Source organism: Nothobranchius furzeri, chromosome 5 (assembly GCF_043380555.1).
Source record: "Nothobranchius furzeri strain GRZ-AD chromosome 5, NfurGRZ-RIMD1, whole genome shotgun sequence".
NCBI classification, from domain to species: Eukaryota; Metazoa; Chordata; class Actinopteri; order Cyprinodontiformes; family Nothobranchiidae; genus Nothobranchius; species Nothobranchius furzeri.
The window spans coordinates 69,024,370-69,042,287 of NC_091745.1; the positions used below are offsets into that span (position 1 = coordinate 69,024,370).

At 43.0% G+C, this 17,918-nt stretch overlaps 1 protein-coding gene and 2 long non-coding RNA genes across 6 annotated transcripts; 1 reads left to right on the forward strand and 2 right to left on the reverse strand.

Moving 5' to 3' along the window:
* Positions 1 to 738: 738 nt before the first annotated feature.
* LOC139069869 (uncharacterized) lies at positions 739 to 1,657 on the reverse strand. Of its 2 annotated transcripts, XR_011520542.1 has the most exons (3): positions 1,349 to 1,578; positions 1,072 to 1,165; positions 739 to 950 (listed from the first exon to the last, which is right to left on the reverse strand). It is a non-coding gene; the product is annotated as an uncharacterized lncRNA (long non-coding RNA). The 2 variants fall into 2 exon arrangements; XR_011520541.1 differs by having other exon boundaries at positions 1,072 to 1,657.
* A 2,636-nt stretch (positions 1,658 to 4,293) lies between these two features.
* LOC139069868 (uncharacterized) lies at positions 4,294 to 5,917 on the forward strand. The gene is made up of 3 exons (XR_011520540.1): positions 4,294 to 4,693; positions 5,399 to 5,460; positions 5,548 to 5,917. It is a non-coding gene; the product is annotated as an uncharacterized lncRNA (long non-coding RNA).
* Positions 5,918 to 6,064: 147 nt separating this feature from the next.
* Positions 6,065 to 14,031, reverse strand: LOC139069867 (spectrin alpha chain, non-erythrocytic 1-like). 3 transcript variants are annotated; one of them, XM_070551062.1, is made up of 9 exons: positions 13,338 to 14,031; positions 8,395 to 12,898; positions 7,697 to 7,819; positions 7,409 to 7,626; positions 6,893 to 6,985; positions 6,678 to 6,782; positions 6,573 to 6,605; positions 6,453 to 6,488; positions 6,065 to 6,244 (listed from the first exon to the last, which is right to left on the reverse strand). In XM_070551062.1, exons 5-9 carry the CDS (start codon positions 6,956 to 6,958, stop codon positions 6,167 to 6,169), a joined length of 318 nt encoding a protein of 105 aa, XP_070407163.1. In that variant the 5' UTR covers positions 6,959 to 6,985; positions 7,409 to 7,626; positions 7,697 to 7,819; positions 8,395 to 12,898; positions 13,338 to 14,031; the 3' UTR covers positions 6,065 to 6,166. The 3 variants fall into 3 exon arrangements, with proteins under 3 accessions (XP_070407163.1, XP_070407162.1, XP_070407164.1); XM_070551061.1 differs by having other exon boundaries at positions 7,697 to 12,898; positions 13,338 to 14,030; XM_070551063.1 differs by lacking the exon at positions 6,453 to 6,488 and having other exon boundaries at positions 7,697 to 12,898; positions 13,338 to 14,029.
* Positions 14,032 to 17,918: the final 3,887 nt, after the last annotated feature.

Here is a 17,918-nt window from a genome sequence, read left to right on the forward strand (position 1 = left end):
AAGACAGTTCTCCTTACAATATGGCTAAGCCAACCAGTTTTTCTTTACACAAGTAAGACCTTGGCTGTGTCTCAATTCAGGGTCTGCATCCTTCGAAGGACCCAGCCCACCCGGCCGACGTGGGCTGCGTCCTCCGTCGGCCGGGTAGACCGGATGTTAACGGCTGTGAATTTGGACAGGCCTAGCCTTCATGAACTCCCTCGGCGAACGTTCCGTCGCCTAGCAACCGTGGAACCGCTGGGCAGAAGGAACCTTAAACGATGGAGCTCGACGTTTTATTTAGCTTTTTAACCCCCAGAAACCCAAATTTAGAAAACAACTGCAAAATATTTTTAACCTTTCACATGTTGTTCTAGGAGGCCAGATAAACGGGCCTATTTACACATTTTAACAGCCAATAGTGTTGCAGAACTGAATAGGACCTATTAGCAATGTAAATGTGGTTTTAAAAAGAAAAAAAATGGGGAAGGTTTATTTTTGTAGACTTAAATCTGATGTTGTGATACTACAACCGTGGGTCTCTGGGGGTTAATCATTTCCTTGACTGTTGGAGAGCTAATTCAGAGAAAATACTTTAGACTAGCTGAGCCTGAGCAAAGATGTGATAATAGTTTTTAATACTTTCTAAGGGTCTTAATTTGACCAAAACCGATTTATCACCTTTTAAAACTTTTCAAGACCCAGCGGATACCCTCTAGTAAACAACTCTCATTTGTAAACAAAAATAAAATTCAAGAGTTTAATGCAGAACTGATTTTATTTAGATATTTCTTTTACATGTACATGTTTAATCTTCATTAACCATTTTTTTCTAGCAAAGTAAAAAGCTGTCAAAGTTCTTCCTTCTCTCCTGTGCTCTCTGCTGCTCTGCAGCCTCATGTCCTCCCAGATCAGCTCCAGAAGCTCATCGCTGGCACCTTCCCCTGGATGCCCATTTTCTCCAGAATAGTCTTAACAAACATGTAAGAAAAGAAACAGGAAGAGAAAAGAGGACAACGGGTTATTCCTTTCATGTTTTCGCAGAAAAAAATATACTCAAACGAGTTTTTAAAATATGAGATGTTATTGTACCTCCATGCCACAGCCGCCGAATACTTTGCTCCGGTGATCATGTGGTCCATCTCCGCCCTAAGCTTAATAAATTCCCTGGTATTCTCTTTTGGTCCTAAAATACAAACTTCTATTAAAATCAGGGGGAAACGTAGTGGGAGAAGTACGACACCGAGCGCGGCCGAACATACGAGCCGAGACCGCAATACAAGCACTTTTACTGTAACATTTCTAACTAAAATAACGTTCATGTATCACAAAAAGTCCTTAAACTGACAGTTTTCAAGTTTATACTTACATTTATATGCGCAATCCTCTCCGACAGCTCCCGCTTCACCTTCCGCCATTGTTTTTAAGTTTTTCTGCCGGCCGGCCCGCAAGGCATCTTGGGAAATGCTACCTATTGAAGGATACACCCGACCCATCCTTCATTCAGGCGAAAAGAAGGCCGCATTCGTCGACCGCATTTGAAGGAGTCTTCGAATTGGGACAGGCCGAGTCGCGGCGCTGTGACGTAACCGGCCGACGAATCCGGCCGAGGTAGGATGCAGACCCTGAATTGAGACACAGCCCTTATCAACGGAGGGCCAGTAGGGTCAAAAATTCTTGGGAGTGCAACCTCCAGCAAAAAGAACATCAGACTCACTTTCATCACTTTCAAAATGAGTAAAGAGGTAAATGTGTAAAGGAACAACATTTATTAATGATTAAAGTTTTGTAACTATTTGTTACAAATGAAAATGCATTCTGTCCTCATGGGCTTCCGTAGATGGAAACATGACATCCAATATGGCGCCGCCCAGAAACTTGGACCCGCACCCGTGTATTTTAGACCTGATTTTTATGGTTATATGTTATGAAACCACCAATATTTTTCAACAACTGGGCATCTTTTAATTCATTTACAACATCTCAGTGGATATTTCCAGAGATTAATGGTAAAAAAAAAAACTACACATTGTCACTTTAAAGAGACACTTTACAACTTTTGAATATTTTTAAATAATTTTCTTGAGCAGCTGACATACCTGGCACCTGGCACGTTTCCTGCATGTTTTAGATCATGAATACAGCTGATTTGTGTAATTTAGAGAAGAATTACTCCTGTAGACACTGAGAAAGTCTGGAGAGATGTTTCAGCTAATAAGATGTTAAAAAGGGGCTGCGCAGTGGCACAGTGGTTAGAGCTGTTGCCTTGCAGCGAGAAGGTCCTGGGTTCGATTCCTGGCCTGGGATCTTTCTGCATGGAGTTTGCATGTTCTCCCTGTGCATGCGTGAGTTCTCTCCGGGTACTCCGGCTTCCTCCCACAGTCCAGAAACATGACTGTTAGGTTGATTGGTCTGTCTAAAATTGTCCTTAGGTGTGTGTGTGTGTGTGTGTGTGTGTGTGTGTGTGTGTGTGTGTGTGTGTGTGTGTGTGTGTGTGTGTGTGTGTGTGTGTGTGTGTGTGTGTGTGTGTGCATGGTTGTTTGTCCTGTGTGTCTCTGTGTTGCCCTGCGATGGACTGGCTCTCTGTCCAAGGTGTACCCCGCCTACTTGCCCATTGACTGCTGGAGATAGGCACCAGCCCACCCCCCGCGACCCCACATGGACAAAGCGGGTTCAGAAGATGGATGAAGATGTTAAAAAGACGAACGCACAACGAGATAGTTTTTGCTTTTGGTTCTACTAAATGGACACTAGAGGGTGCTAAAAGTGAGCTAAAACTGCCTAGTCTTTCTTTAAGGGGGTGATTAAATAATTGAACCATGCTGGATAGCGGACCTTTGCCTTGGTAACCAGTTCAGTGGCCTAGTGGTATGAGCGCCACTGAAGACTGAAGGATGGTGAGTTCAAATCCATGGTTGGGTCATACCAAAGAGGACCCAGTGCCTCCCCACTTTACACTAAGCAATAAGGGTTTGGATGGAGAGCATTAAACCACTAAATAGTTCCTGAGCGCAGCCGTGTCTGCAGCTCACTGCTCCCCGAGGGATGGTTCAAATGCAATGAACAACTTTCACACACCTGTGTGACAACTAATAGGACTTTATTGGTTTTTAAACAAACCAGTGGCTTTAACTTTTTAAAATTGTCACATTTGGGTCTTAAATTAGGTTTTAAAGCAATACTCCCAGAGCCACACATTGAGCCAATAGCTGTTGGCATCAAACGTTGTCCTCTTGCTTGATGTCTCAGAAAGTCTTCACTGGACAAACATCAACAACCACCTATTTTGATTCAACTTGATTCAAGTTACAAAGACAAGATGTTGTGCCAAAGTTTGGTTTTGCAAGATTCTCCTCCAACAGCTCCAAGCTTGGAATTATTACAAAAGATTTTAGTGTGCAATTGTTAAATGTGGCTTTAAAATCAGCCCTTTTGTGCCTGTCAGCCAAATATCTAATGAATTACTCAACAGATTTTATCAACCTCTGAAATGAATCAGCACAGGTGACTCTACAGCTGGTTAGCTTTTAGAATCAGCCCGATTTAGAATGACTGCCACAGCCAGCTGACCTTCAAAAATAGTTACAGCTATTGGCTTTTACACATACCGAGTTCAAATTGGATGCTGAGTCACTTACAGAAATGCTTTGACTGCCAACAAATTATGTCCTCTTGTGTGAGATGTGCACCTTATTTTCAAGATTCAGCTAAAACACAACTCCAACTTAAAGTTCACTTGCTTTTTTCAGTACATTTGCTGTGGTCTCTAATATAAATGAGTGCCTTGAGAGTTGATCTCTGTGGAAATAATGCTCTGGCGTTCCTGTTTCAGGAAGTAAGACGTTAGCCAGAGCAAAGGAGAGCAGAATACAGCAGGATATCATGGAGTCTTATTTATTGACATTCCAACATCTTGCCTCTGATTCGGTTAGATTTTCCAACACTGAAGTTTTATCTCCACGAATGACTCAAACCTGAAGGAGTTCTGCCGTACAAAACAACTAACAAACCATTTTAATCATTATTTCTGATTATAATCATGATATAATTCATGGATTCACCCGTCTTGACTTACAACGCAGAAGGATGTTGTTGTTTTAGCGCCTAGGAAACAGCAGAGAGCATCTCAACTTGTAAAAGCTAACCATTAGCATTAGCAACTCCACCACAGGGCAGAAAGTCCTCCAGGCTTGTGTTACTTGTGGAGATAAAACCTCAACATTGCAGAACAAAGGTCAGTGGTAGAGTTGCTGTTAGCCAACCAGAGACAAGAAGTCGGAATATCAGGAAATACGTGTTAGGTAAAAACCATAGACTGTACATATACTGGACAATTCGATTCCATAGGCTTCAATAACACGTTATCTGTCCATAATGGGAGGTGTCCACCACCGCCATTTTGACCGTGTCACAGGTTCCGTCCAGCCCAGACAATTCCATAAAAGGGAAGAGAGGAGGCGCTGAGGGTGTGGCTGTAAGGCTGGGCTCGAGTGACGACACCCAGGCGAACTAGCTACGAGCTAACCTGAAGCTAACCCTGGCTAACCCAAAGCTAAAGCGGAGGTGGGAGCCGAGCTAACGGATGTAGCCACCTAGCTTCAACCCAACCGGAGCTAACTGGAACACCCATCGACCTGAACCTCACACGGAGTTTAGGTGGAGGTTTTCTGCGCCTGTTCGTGAGAAGTACCTGTATTAAAAAAGTTTTAAATCGGTAAGTTTATAATTTATTTCCGTAATGAATACATTTTGCTTTGAGCAAGTTTTCAGTACAGTTTTTTTCGGCGCTATCACTCCTGAGTCGCACCAGCCATTAAATGTATCATGAAGAAGAGAAAATATATTTAAGTCGTATTTTGGGGGGACATTTTATTATCTTTCTTACAAAATCTGAGACCAAACGTTTCACATTGCAACACAAGCACCGGTAACCATAACAGAATGAACAGCCAGCAGAGGAGAGGATGGCGGTGTTTCAAACCCTCCCGGCCGGCATGTAGAGCTCATTCCTGGGCTGGAGCCGGCCCTCAGCACCCCGCCACAGGCTCTAACAGATGCTGGCGGTGTTTCATATATTTCCAAAACGTAATACTTGTTTGTATCTTGTACAGCCAGCTAGCCTTTATTCTGGACTCAGTACAATTTACCAAAAGTAAAGAGACATTATACAGATGAAGTAAGCACAAGATAACTTACTGGAAGACACGGGATTATCATCAGAACCAGAACAAGAGAGCCTGATAACAGTCATGTGAAAATAACAGTTAAAAAGTATGTATGTATAATAGAAATAAAAATATATTAGAATTAGTGTAACTCACTGTGATCCAAACAATAAATCAGCCATAGCTGATTAGTAAATATGACATGAGGTTTGGGAGTTTTTAAGTTTCATTCTTTTATTACATTTTTTTCTTAGATCTATTAAAAGGTCACCATGGCAGCCTGTGTGTCTCCAACGTCAGCTACACAACGCAGCGTGTAAGTTCCAAGTACTTGTCTTGACCACTTCATGTATGGTTTTGTACTTTAAACAGCTAGGCCAAACCTGTTATTTTTTCTCCATAGCCATTTGGATCATTGGAGACAGCTGAGTGAGGCGTGGTGCCCAGAGAGCTGCAGAGACAACCTTGGCCTCCCTGACGTCTGTGTCTCCTGGTTTGGTTGGGGCGGACCATCGACATACATACATACGTGCCGACACTTTGCGCCCTGTTTTATAAAATGTAGTGTTAAAAATAAATGTTTTTGCTCAATTACTGGAATTTCTTTGGTTAAGACAAAAGTGAGGAATAATCATTTACAAGTTATTTGTACAACAGGCCCATTTTAAATCCCAACAGTTTCTTAGCAGACAATAGAAATGTGTTCTTTACTAACTTTACTTGGTTTGAAAATCTTACTAAAATAAACTTGAGTGCCGTATTGCAAAACCCAATCATACTTGTTATGTAAACATTAGCTTTGTAGATATTTTTTACAGATATATATTTGTGTGCAACAAAAACCAAACTTAAATAATTTGTCATTCTTTATTGAAAAACAACAAAATACAGGTATACAGAAGTGTGGGAAAATGATAATGTGAAAGTACTGCACTATAAATGAAGTGAGATGAGATGAAGGTGAGATGAAGGTGGACGCCAGCGGGCTGGACGCCGGACGAGGAAACCTGGAGACGGATCGCTCAGACAGGAAGGGAAGAGCTTCCTCTTACCTTGATGGAATTAAAGTTAGCCATCGTCTGAACGCCCAACCGTACGGTCTGAGGTCAAAGGTCACAGGAAACACACACCAGTCAGCAGTCATACAGATGCATAAAAATAACTGTAGCCATGGCAACCAGCTGACATGTCCCCACTTTCACCAGCACCTGGTGCCTGCCGGGTCACCTGAATTCCTGTGTGATGTCAGCACGGTCGGCCGTGACTGCGGCCATCAGAGGTGACCTCTGATCAGCTGAATGAACTCACCTTCCAGGGTGACGCCGTGTTAGAGTCGGCTTCATCCTGTAAACAAACAAACAAACAAACAAATGAGTGGTAACATAAACACCACGTCTGGTTCTGGTGGAGGCGGAGGACAACACGCACCTTTCCAGGAGCAGAACCCAGATGTTCTTGTTGCTACAAACATAGACGAGCAGAGTTAAACCAGGAAGTGAGAGGGACCAGCTGCTGCAGACAGGTGACGCTCACCTGAGCCTGAACCATAGGAGCCTCCTCAGCCATCAGACCTTCTGACTCCAGTTCAGATGCCACCTTGTTGATGTCCCTCAGGCGGGACTCGTTGGCCTTCAGGTCCTGCAGGACAAAAGCACCTGCTGATTACCTTGTTGCTGTCGGGTTAACAGGTCTGGTGTTAGAACGTGGTGGATAAGAATGTTATGACGGGCCGAGGGTTCTGAACTCACCCTGCAGGACTGGGCCTGCTCCTTCAGGGCCTGGATGCTGCTGCCGTAAGCCGACAGGTCCGACATCAGGGCCTCGTGCTTCTTCAGGAGAGCCTGTGGAGCAGAACATCAGAACCTTCAGCTCGTCTGACACAAGTGGAGCTTTCTCGCAGCGATGGTCCAATCGGATCCGCCACCGTAAAACAAACCCTGCTCAGTTCACCGCAGACGTAGCTCTGCGGGTGTTTAGTGGAAAAGCGTGAGCCTTCTGCCGGCTGCCACGTGTCATGGCTGCTCTGCAGCGGGAACACACATCACAGCTTGTAAACCGTTTGAAATAAGAGCGACGGGAACACGTTTGTCATCACTTCCTGTGCGAGGCCAGCACTTCTACCCCTAACCCATGAGACGCTCAAACGAGCAACGACGTCTGGTAGACAACCGAAGGAAATGACAAATACAGAAACACTAATTATGAAGGACTGGAAAGAGAGCAAAGAAAAGCGATTGGAGTTTCTCAGGAAGGGACTTCCATACCTCGGCCAAGTCCTCGTCTTTCCCTTAGTCTGGACTTCCAACGATGGGCTCCTTCTCCCTCATCCAGGACTCGGCCTCATTAGCATCCGCAAAGTACTGCTGGGCCTGCAGAGAGTCCTCCAGGTCCTGCCTCCTCTGGGACGCCTTGGCCTTCAGCGTGTCCCAACGTCCATGAAGCTCCCACAGTTTAGTCTTCACTTCCTCACCAGCGAAGTGACCTGGACCCAAAAAAAGTGAGCCAGAACCTGCAGACACCTCAGAAACATGTCAGGACCAGACCTGCTCTACCTTCTTCCACCATGGTCTCTCCTTTCTGGGTGACAGCCTTGATGCGAGGTTCATGACCTGTGATCTCAGCCTGCAGAGCCTGGTGCTTCTTCAGCAGGTTCTGGACACCAATCAGGTCCTTCCCTGAGGACACATGTTAGAGTTCAGCATTATGCAGTAGACAGACCAGTTTAACCCAGGGGTTTCTTTCTTCTACAATCTGCTCTTTAACTGTATTATTTCCTGCTATTTCAGCTGTTAACTTTATTTTCTCTCTAAGTGTTTTTCTCCCCAGAAGAAGCTACAACAATGTTCTGCTGAGCTGTGGTGGCCTCATGGAGGGGGCCATCGGCTAGCACACTGCTGCTAACCACTTAAACATTCTCCCTCTCCTGATAGTAACATTTTACTTTCTTTGATGTTGGATGTGCTAATACTAGTTTACCCGTTTAATTATAGATTCACTAGGATAAATACAATAAAGTTTATCTCTTGCCAAATAGAATATTTACTGTGGCGAGCCCGTGAAGAGGTGTAGGAGAATGCGACAAATTTGTCTGTTAAAAAGTCTGTTATGTACAAAAAACACAATATCATCACACTATTTTGGACCGATACATGACGGTCAGGTCCGGCTTGGGGAGAAAATATGACACGTCTTTCAGGATGGACTTCATCTTTGGTAGCTGGCGAAGCCGGGAAAAGCAGGATCTAACCACCTGGCTAATGTGGGAGTCCATCCGCATCTCTGGGTCCAAAACCACCCCCAGGTTAGTGATGGTTGGCTTCACTAGCTGCAAAAACAGGGTTGCAGGACAGGACTAACTGCAGTGGGAGAGGGAGGAACAAATATTCCAGTTATAAATATTAAATATTTGAACAAATAAATATTTGTTAAAAGGAAGAAACTGATGATGACTTTAAGATTAGAGGAATGTTCTAGAACGGGTCTGGAACCAACGATGGCCCTTTGGATCAAATTTGGATTAAAAAAATAGCTCATGATTTTATTTATGGATGGAATAAAAATACAGGTTGTAAGCATCTTCTCAGTATCTTCATGTTGCACGACTTTCCACAGCAGAAGGACACAAAAACTGCCAGAATTATGATTAGAAAGATTTACGTTTTAATCTCAGAATCCCAACTTTTCCCAGAATCTTCACATTATTCTATGAATTCAGAGAAAATATACATTTTTCAGAGGTGTCGCTCCCCTGTTGTGGATATTTCTCAAAATTCAACCATTTTTTCTTTTCAAAAGCTTTAGTAAGAGTTTGGACTCTAAACAAGTTTTACTTTGCAGACTGCTTGTCAACACCTTCATCAGATCTGCTCATAAGAAAACATTTGGGTTATATTTAATGCCCAGGAAGATGCTCTTCCTGGGCATTAAGTTATCAAAAACAGATAAAAGTATTTTTTACCATAATTTTAACTGCTATCAGCTGATAAAAATAATAAAAAACAGCCTGATCATTAAAGGGGTGTAAGTGAAACCGCGCGGATCACACAAACCATCATGCTGTCTATATGACTTTGACAATATATTGTTTAATTACAGTTTGATTTATTTGACATCTGTATAATGTTTATTATTTTGTTTTTTCCCCCTAAATGCCTAACGTTTCAGTTTAACATGAATATTAGTCATTCATCACAATACATAAAGTTACACATTTTAAATTTTAATAGGGGAAGACTGCAGGAGGGAGCGGTAAAATACAGAAATCCCCAGCAAAAACAAGAAACTTTACGAGTCTGATGAAACCCGCTGGAGTTCCTTCAGCAGGCCTGGTGGCAGCTACAACGACCCAGTGGCTGTGCTTGGTCAATGTTATCGAGCTCAGTCCGGCTCGGCCGTGAACGAGCCGAGGCGACATCCTGCTCTGCTTAAGAAGAGGTGTTATTTTCCGCTTCAGAAGAAGCGTCCGTGTTTTACGCTTTCTCAGAGACATGTCACGTTGCTAAGTTGCGCCGCGCGCTAACACGTCAATAGTGCAGCATAGCCTGCTCGAGGTTTTAAGGGTTCAGATGAAAACACCCTACCACTCAGGCTGCTTACACATCGATATTAAGTTGTCGCTGTTGCGCTCACGCCGTAATACGGTAGATGCGGTTAAAGTCAGACATGAAAAACTCCACGAGCGGTCAGACCGCGCAGCAGCTAGGCGCAGCAAGTAGGCGCCGGATCGGTCAGGCTGCCCGGCCTGACCACTGGGGATTACCGGATGTAAGAATGGACACAGAAGTCTCCCTCTTAGCGCTCCGTCATATTTCAACCCATTTTTATCTTAAATGCACTGGGTTTTACCCTATTACCCATCTAAATATGCCCTATTAATTATTTTACCGTATTTTACATTTAAATTTCATGGTTAAACAGTACATGCTACATGTTAAACTGATAGTTAGCTAGCTACTTCGGTAAACTCAGCTAGTTTAAAGGTGGCAGTGACATAAAATACGAATATAGATTTTAACTTACCGAAAAAAATGAAGTGGAGACTCCTTGGACGCTCTATTAGTGCAATTAATACCACTGCAAGTCATTTTGTCCAACAATTGCACCAATAATATCCAAAGAAGAATACACAAACACAGAGACTCAAAATGCCGGAGCGGTTTCCAAGCCAGACCGAGGCTGTACTGAGGCCTTTCCACGGAGCTAGCTCTGTGGTCACGTGGGTCTGAGGCGGCGGTCACGTGTGTCGGATGCTCATTAATTATACAGAATTTTAGGCTTTCAATACACTTAAACAGAAGAGTGAGAAAAAAATTCACCCCCCTCAGAGTTGTCATGAGTATAAACTAGATAATTTAGACAAAAAACATGTTTTGGCACCAGGCTGTAAACATGTTTATTTCTGCTGTGAAATCGGCATTTTTAACATGGGAGTCAATGAGGATTTGCTCGCTTCTGGCACCAGCCCCCAGCGGATGAGGGTGGAACTGCAATTTTTCTTACTTCCGGGATGGGACCATTTTTAGAGCGGCATTGTGGGGGCTTGGTAAAAACTGATATTAACATTATTGAACTGATATTAATGTCTTGACTGTTAAACATCTGGTGTCTTTTTAAACATAGCTTCATCCTTTTATTTTACTCAGTTGATAGATACCAGGCTCCTGCAGGTCTTACAGGGAGGAGTAGGTTTTAGGAGGATGACCTTGCCTTGGCACCGACCTTTATCAGTAAAACTCCCTTGAGAAAGTCTAGCAATAGCTTTGTTGATTTAGGGTACACCTGGAGAAAGTTTAGACTCCCTTTACTGCTTTCCTTCCTGATAGTCTAAGGAACGTCAAAATGAGTGTGCGTTAATCTTTGTGTGTGCTTAATAAATGCTGCCGGAAGGCGTCGGCCTGATGAGAGTGAACTGAAACCCGTTGTTTGGTGTGTATCTTTTCCTCTCCACTTTGCAAAGTCTAAATTGATTGTTTACGATTGGTATTGGTGTTAATTGATTGATTACTATAACCCCCTGTGCTTTGAACTTTCCCTAAGGTAATTTTGGATTGATAAAGTTACCCAACAATAAGACTCCAAATCTCGTCGTGTTTTGCCACTCTTTCCTCCAGCTGACTCACGGTTTACAAGGCATTCATTCCGACTAGAGACCACTGCAAAGGTACTGATTAAATGAGTGAACCACACCTTTAAGATAACAACTATTGAATGTATTATTTAACATTTTTGACATGTATACATTCAAACATTCAAATAGATTGTAGATTTCAATTCATGTTTCAGTGAAGAAGAAAAAGAAACAATTTCTTATGAAGCACCTCTCAAGATAAACATCACAAGGTGCTTCACAAGAACGATGATTTTTTTAAGAGAAGACATGAAGGGACTAATATGTACTCTACCAAGCACCTGAGGGTTCATGAACAAAAACATGTAGGAGTGATTTATTAAAATTGCTGAAGTTAATGCACTCCTGAGTTTCCAGATACAAAACTCATTGCAATATTTTTTGCCTTTGACCTTTTCTGTGTAAATGTCACGAGTGGCTGTTATAGCTGCTAGATTGCGTCACCCGTGGACTGAATTAGTCAGTTTACCATTTAACAGTTAATCCTTCAAGGTATCCAAACAGAATTAGATATTAAAAACAAAGTTACTAGAATGTGAACAACATCTTTATGAATAGACAGCGGATGCAGCAAAAGTTCATCTAACACAAAGCCCACTTTTTGCAGCTTTCGCTCCACTGTGTGCATGTGATGCTGAATCTCACGCTATTCTTGGCTCACACATAATTTTAGTGACTCGCGCGTCAGCTCACCTTTCCTTCTCTTTTTCTTTTCTTTTTTTTTTTTGCACCAATGCTGAATTTCTGCCGCAGCACACAACTATGTGGCCTGAACTTCGAAGAATCAGCTATTTTTTCCCCAAAATATCTCCTGCTCACTTCCCATCTGTGGTTTCAGCCTTTAGGCTGGGAGGCTCGGCTTCTTTGAAACATGTTGTAGGTGGGAATTGTGTAAGCGTGTGTGAGAGGGAGGGGGAGGCGTCTATGTGCAGTTTCATTTCCAGTCCACTGTGCCAGGCAGCATCATGGTCAAGTACATTTAAGGCCAGTGGTGGCTGGTGAAAAATATTTTTGGTGGGGCTGTGCTATTTTTTATTTTTAAAGAAACTTGTGCTTTCTGAGCTTTGTGCACAATTCCACTATTTCCTGAATTAAACACAGCTCTTTTATTTCCTGTCTTACATCCTTGGACAAACTGATTAATCCAGGTGTGTCTGACTATTGGCACGCTGCCTTGCGGACCAAGGTTGAAAAATACTGCATTAAATTGCACATAAAATAACATGACCATAAATGGTAAATAGGCAATGCAAGAGGCAAGTAACAAAAACATTTTTGTTTAATTTCAACATTTGAGTGAACACAAAAAATTATGAGCAGGTCACTGTTACAGTAATGGTAATAAACACTACTTAGACAAAATGCCAAAAATTTACACTGTTAAATATTTCTGGAGTGTTTTGCCAAGGTCAACTTTATACAAAGATCAAGTGGATGCATTTGTGTGTGTGTGATACCTCATTTGTACAGAAATTTTGCCCTTCTGTCCTTCTGAGTGGCAAAGCTCTTGATTAGCTTTTTATTGAAGTCAGGAATGTTTGTGACAAGCTTTTTTTTCCATGGAGAGCATGGCAAGAGCATTCAGCCCATCCTGTGTCATGGTGTTCCTCAGGAAAGTCTTAATCCTCTTTAAAGTAGATAAATTAAAAAAACCACAGATAAGTACACTTTCATAGGAAATAATGTCATCAGTATCCTCTTACAAATGTCATATTTCCCAGTTTTTGGGACAATAAAACATTTCTGATTCTCAATCAGATGTTTTACATTTGAGGTAAAAACATCTAATTGAGAATCAGAAATGTTTTATTGTCCCAAAAGCTGGGAAATATGTTTGCTGCAGCAGAAGTGTAACAAGTAAAATGGAATCAGATTGATGTATGTACAAATTTACATGAAATACACATTTACGTGATTAAATATGTATAATAAGTATGTGTGTTGAAATTAGTTTTTACAGTTATTGCACATTAAACATGTTATTAAACAAATGTCCCGATTTGTGGGACAACCAAGGATTTCTGATTCTGATTGTCTTGTTCACAGAAATGTAACGTACAGCTTACCTCTGCACCCAGCTGCTGTTGTTCTCCCTGGCCAAACGTCTTCCGTTTCTTCCGTTTCCCTCGTCGAGCTGAATGGCAATGTTAGCTCTGCCTAGCATGGCTAGCTTCACCGTGTTTTTGTCCATGTGTGCCCGGGATGACTCGTGTTTCTTCACCTTCTCAGAAAAATGTTTCATGTCTGTAACTCCTGACTCAATCAACCTTATCTGTCCCAGCCATTTTGAATAACAAACACGGAAAGCAAAATAACGCATTAGCACGATTGCATCCAGCTAGCCAAGCCTTCCTGGTGTACCAATTTCGGGAGAAGCCTTGTGTGTACAGTTTACCTCTCTCCTTCTCCTGCTGGCTTATCTTTACGTCGGGCTGATCTGGTCCAAGCTCTTTGACATTAAGTTTTTCCACCATAGTTCTCCTCTCGAACGGATACTGGAGGAGACCGAACTGAATTCAGTGGCTGCTGAGATCCGGTATCCATGCTGGTTGTAGTCACCGGCGGCGTCCATATTACATCTGCGTCACGACCAAAAACGACTGCCGAGTTCTACCGAACACCAACGAAAGCCATCATGCTTCTGAAACAACGTCAACGCTGATTGGATACATTCCCATTCCTACCCTTTGATTTTCTTGTCAGCAATTGGACGGCTGGTCCCGTCCTGTTTGGGCGATTCAAAAACAGCCTACAGCTAACCGCTCGGCAGAGACCGGCAGAGACCAATATAGATGTATATATACATGATTTATTTTTGTTACAAAACACAATTAACTTAGAATATGTGATTATTGTTAATTAATTTTATTTATTTATTTATTTAAATAAAAATTAAATACACTGGGGAAAACTGCGAGGGCGGCGCCCTATCGCCCTCTACTGGCCAGCCGCCACTGAGTGCTGCTCTTCCGAGAACTTTTGTCAATTCTGACTGGAATATGGGAGGGTCAAACTTATAAACTGTAGCAATCTATTGTTGCTTAACGAACAGAAACTAAGTATGAATACCCCTCATCCTTACCCCCTGATGAACCCCTTTGGATTAACAGCTAAGACTCAAACTAACATTGACTTCCTGAAACAGAAGCGCCAGAGCTGTTTTTTCCTCAGAGAACGACTCACAAGGCATTCATTCATACTGAAACCACAGCAGATTTATAGACATAACGAATTTTTTCAGTGGAGGCAGAATCCGGAGAACTCCTGACCGGCACCAGACTGTGGGAAGTTTGTCAGAGGAGCATTACGCCTATGTTGGGATTATGGTTGAAAAGGTAAGATTAAGGAAGTTTTAATGGTATTTTTGACAGCATCCAATGCGTCTGGCATGCTCGTCTTCTGGAGCCTGAGGAAAGGGTGTTGGACCTTTTGGCTGTGTGTTTCTCGTCTCTCGTCTTCCTCCGCTTATCCGGGTCCGGGTCGCGGGGGCAGCATCCCAACTAGGGAGCTCCAGGCCGTCATCTCCCCGGCCTTGTCCACCAGCTCCTCCGGCAGGACCCCAAGGCGTTCCCGGACCAGATTGGAGATGTAACCTCTCCAACGTGTCCTGGGTCGACCCGGGGGCCTTCTGCCGGCAGGACATGCCCGAAACACCTCCCCGGGGAGGCGTCCAGGAGGCATCCTGACCAAATGCCCAAACCACCTCAACTGGCTCCTTTCGATCCGGAGGAGCAGCGGTTCTACTCCGAGTCCCTCCCGAATGTCCGAGCTCCTCACCCTATCTCTAAGGCTGAGCCCGGCCACCCTACGGAGGAAACTCATTTCGGCCGCTTGTATCCGCGATCTCGTTCTTTCGGTCATTACCCAAAGCTCATGACCATAGGTGAGGATTGGGACGTAGATCGACCGGTAAATCGAGAGCCTGGCTTTCTGGCTCAGCTCCCTCTTCCCCACGACAGATCGGCTCAGCGTCCGCATCACTGCAGACGCCGAACCAATCCGCCTGTCGATCTCCCGATCCCTCCTACCCTCACTCGTGAACAAGACCCCGAGATACTTAAACTCCTCCACTTGAGGTAGGACCTCTCCCCCGACCCGGAGGTGGCAAGCCACCCTTTTCCGGTCGAGAACCATTTTTTTGGGCTGTGTGTTTCTTATTTATTTATTTATTTTGTGTGTGTGTGTGTGTGGGGGGGGGGGGGGGGGGGATTATGTAGCTTGATTAAACATCTTTTTTGGGGAATAGAAAAAACTGGATTTCCACATATTTTGAGTTTCTAAGTTCTTCTGCTAAAGAGTGCAGGGAAAAAAACTCGGCTTTTATTTGAAAGTGAAAACATGATGAAAATATTAACATGATACTCACTTGATCCAACAAAAGATAATAGAAAACAAAAGTCTTAGAAGAACCGAGACTTCTTTTGTACCCCTGAAGGCAGCAGCTCACCTTTTAAACAGCAAAAAAAATCTGACAACTGAAGTTTTTCACGTTTGATTCACACATAAATGTGTCTCTCTCTCCCTCTCTATTTGCATTTTGTTTTTGTCATACTAGAAGATTTGCTCATGTTTTAGATTTCAGCACTAACCTTCAGAGTGAAGGAAATGGTCACGGGCTCGGGGAGCAAAAAGATAAAAGAAATTATGTGGAAAGTAATCAATGGGCATCAAAATTCCTCTCATGCAGCTCCCCCTTGTGGGCGAATGGGAATGAAACGTCTGAACTGCCACAGAGTTCAGAGTTTGGGCTCTTGATTTACAGCTGAGGGACTTTGGACCAGAGCGATTTACAGTTAGAGAACACAACAGAGCAGCTTCTGCTCAAGGACATCTGGGATGCATAGACGAGGTGACGGAGTGGAAGTAAATTAACAGTCAAACTGACAACTCTGATATGTTGAAGGTTTGTTTTTAATCAGTCTTATTTGCACCGTTTATTCAGATAAAAGTTATGTTTGTTTTTCACAGGCAGGTGGAATCAGCTGCAGGGTTTAATGGAAAAATCACAGCAGACTTTTTTGTTTCAGTCATGTTGATGAGAAAAATGGAGATGTTTTTACCCACGTGGAGATTTTAAAGAGACACTTTGCCACTTTATTTATACTTTGAAATCATTTTCTTGCCCCATATGTGCTAAAATGCCCCTTTACGGATTTTATGATGTCACTCAGACTCCACCCGCCCCTGTGGCTACATTACCGCACTTGCAGCTTCGGAGTAGCCAGTCCGGTCTGTGCCGGTGGAGGGAGCTGTGAAGAGGAGTGGAGCTGACATGGTGGAGCTGGAGTCTGCTTCCAGCACGTTTCCTGCATGTTTTAGATCATGAGCACAGCTGATTTTATTTAGCAAAGAACCACTCCTGTAGACACTAATGAATGCTGAGGAGACATTTCTGCTGTTAGATGAAGGTGTTAAAAATACAAACGCACAGCAACAAGATAAGTTTAATTTTCGGTTTAACCACAGCTAATTAATAACGGACACTAGGGGGTGCTAAAAGCAAGAACACTGCAAAGTGTGAATTTTATTTATGGGAATAAATTGTCTTTAGGCTTAACAGTAACTCCTGGTTCGCTTCTTGGCTTTAAAATGTCATCAAGTTTATCAAATAGTAAATTTTATTAGATGCTGTGCAGGTATTAAAGTTTTTTTCCTCTGTGCACTCTTCAGAGTAAAATCAGCACCGGCTCAAAGCACCCTTAAGTAGGGAAAGCTTGCAGTTTGACAAATACCTGAACCAGCATTCATCAATACAAAGCATTCCCCTCTTGCACACACAGCACTTGAGTTATGTTTTCCTTTAATTTATGCCTCCAACAAGATGCTTAAACATTTACAATTACTTGTGGGTGTCACGGTAAATCACAGTAAATCAGCGCACTAAGGCAACACAAGCAGATTTGCATGCAAATTGTCCCAGGGAAGGTCGCAACATCAGCTTTTGAGCTTTACCGCGTTGTGTTTTTGCACAACAAAATGTCTCGCAATTTCATTTGAATTGTTAAGGCCATAAACAACACACTTCACTCTGAAGACAGCAGGCGCAGAATATTACCCAAAGTACTTCATTTGCAAAACGGCTTCAAACTTTTCATAAATCACAGCTTTCATCTGGAACCAGGAGGCAACCCTGTGAGCTATTCTGGTACAGGTGCTGAAATACACTCCATCTTCACTCATTACGGCGCTAGGACACCGTGAAGTGTCTCCAAGAGTGAGCAGGAGGAGGTTTCACGAGAGGTGACGTAAGGGTTGGGACTGTGAGACGGATGGAGCTGTGATTCTAACGCTCGCGCCGTACCGCCGCAACAAGCCAAACAAGCAGGTTTATCTGAACAACAACACTCGGCGTTCACAAGCTGCATGAATAATTATCGCTACAGACACAGAGAGCTGAGATACGTTCAGGCTGCAAGCTGCTTTGTGATGCAGAGACGCGTCGGAATAAATGGCTGGTTTTTGTGGATTGTTGTCTGCATGCTTGAGGAAGGTTTATTTTCTGCACTGAAAATAAAAATCATGTTTAGATGTTTGAGCTTCTTTTGAAAACGGCAAAAATAACGTCGGTATTCTCATGTGAATAGTCTAGACGAGACAAAAATCTTTATGACTGATCAAATGTAACATCAAAAACAATTAAACCTCCC

What these genes read in the sequence shown, in the direction of transcription:
- LOC139069867 (XM_070551062.1), bottom strand. Translation starts at nt 6,958, where the DNA reads ATGTCGGACCTGTCGGCTTACGGCAGCAGCATCCAGGCCCTGAAGGAG. An exon ending in AGCAGGCCCAGTCCTGCAGG is followed by an intron (nt 6,783 to 6,892) that starts GTGAGTTCAGAA and finishes TTTGTCCTGCAG; the next exon opens with GACCTGAAGGCCAACGAGTC. An exon ending in CTCCTATGGTTCAGGCTCAG is followed by an intron (nt 6,606 to 6,677) that starts GTGAGCGTCACC and finishes CTATGTTTGTAG; the next exon opens with CAACAAGAACATCTGGGTTC.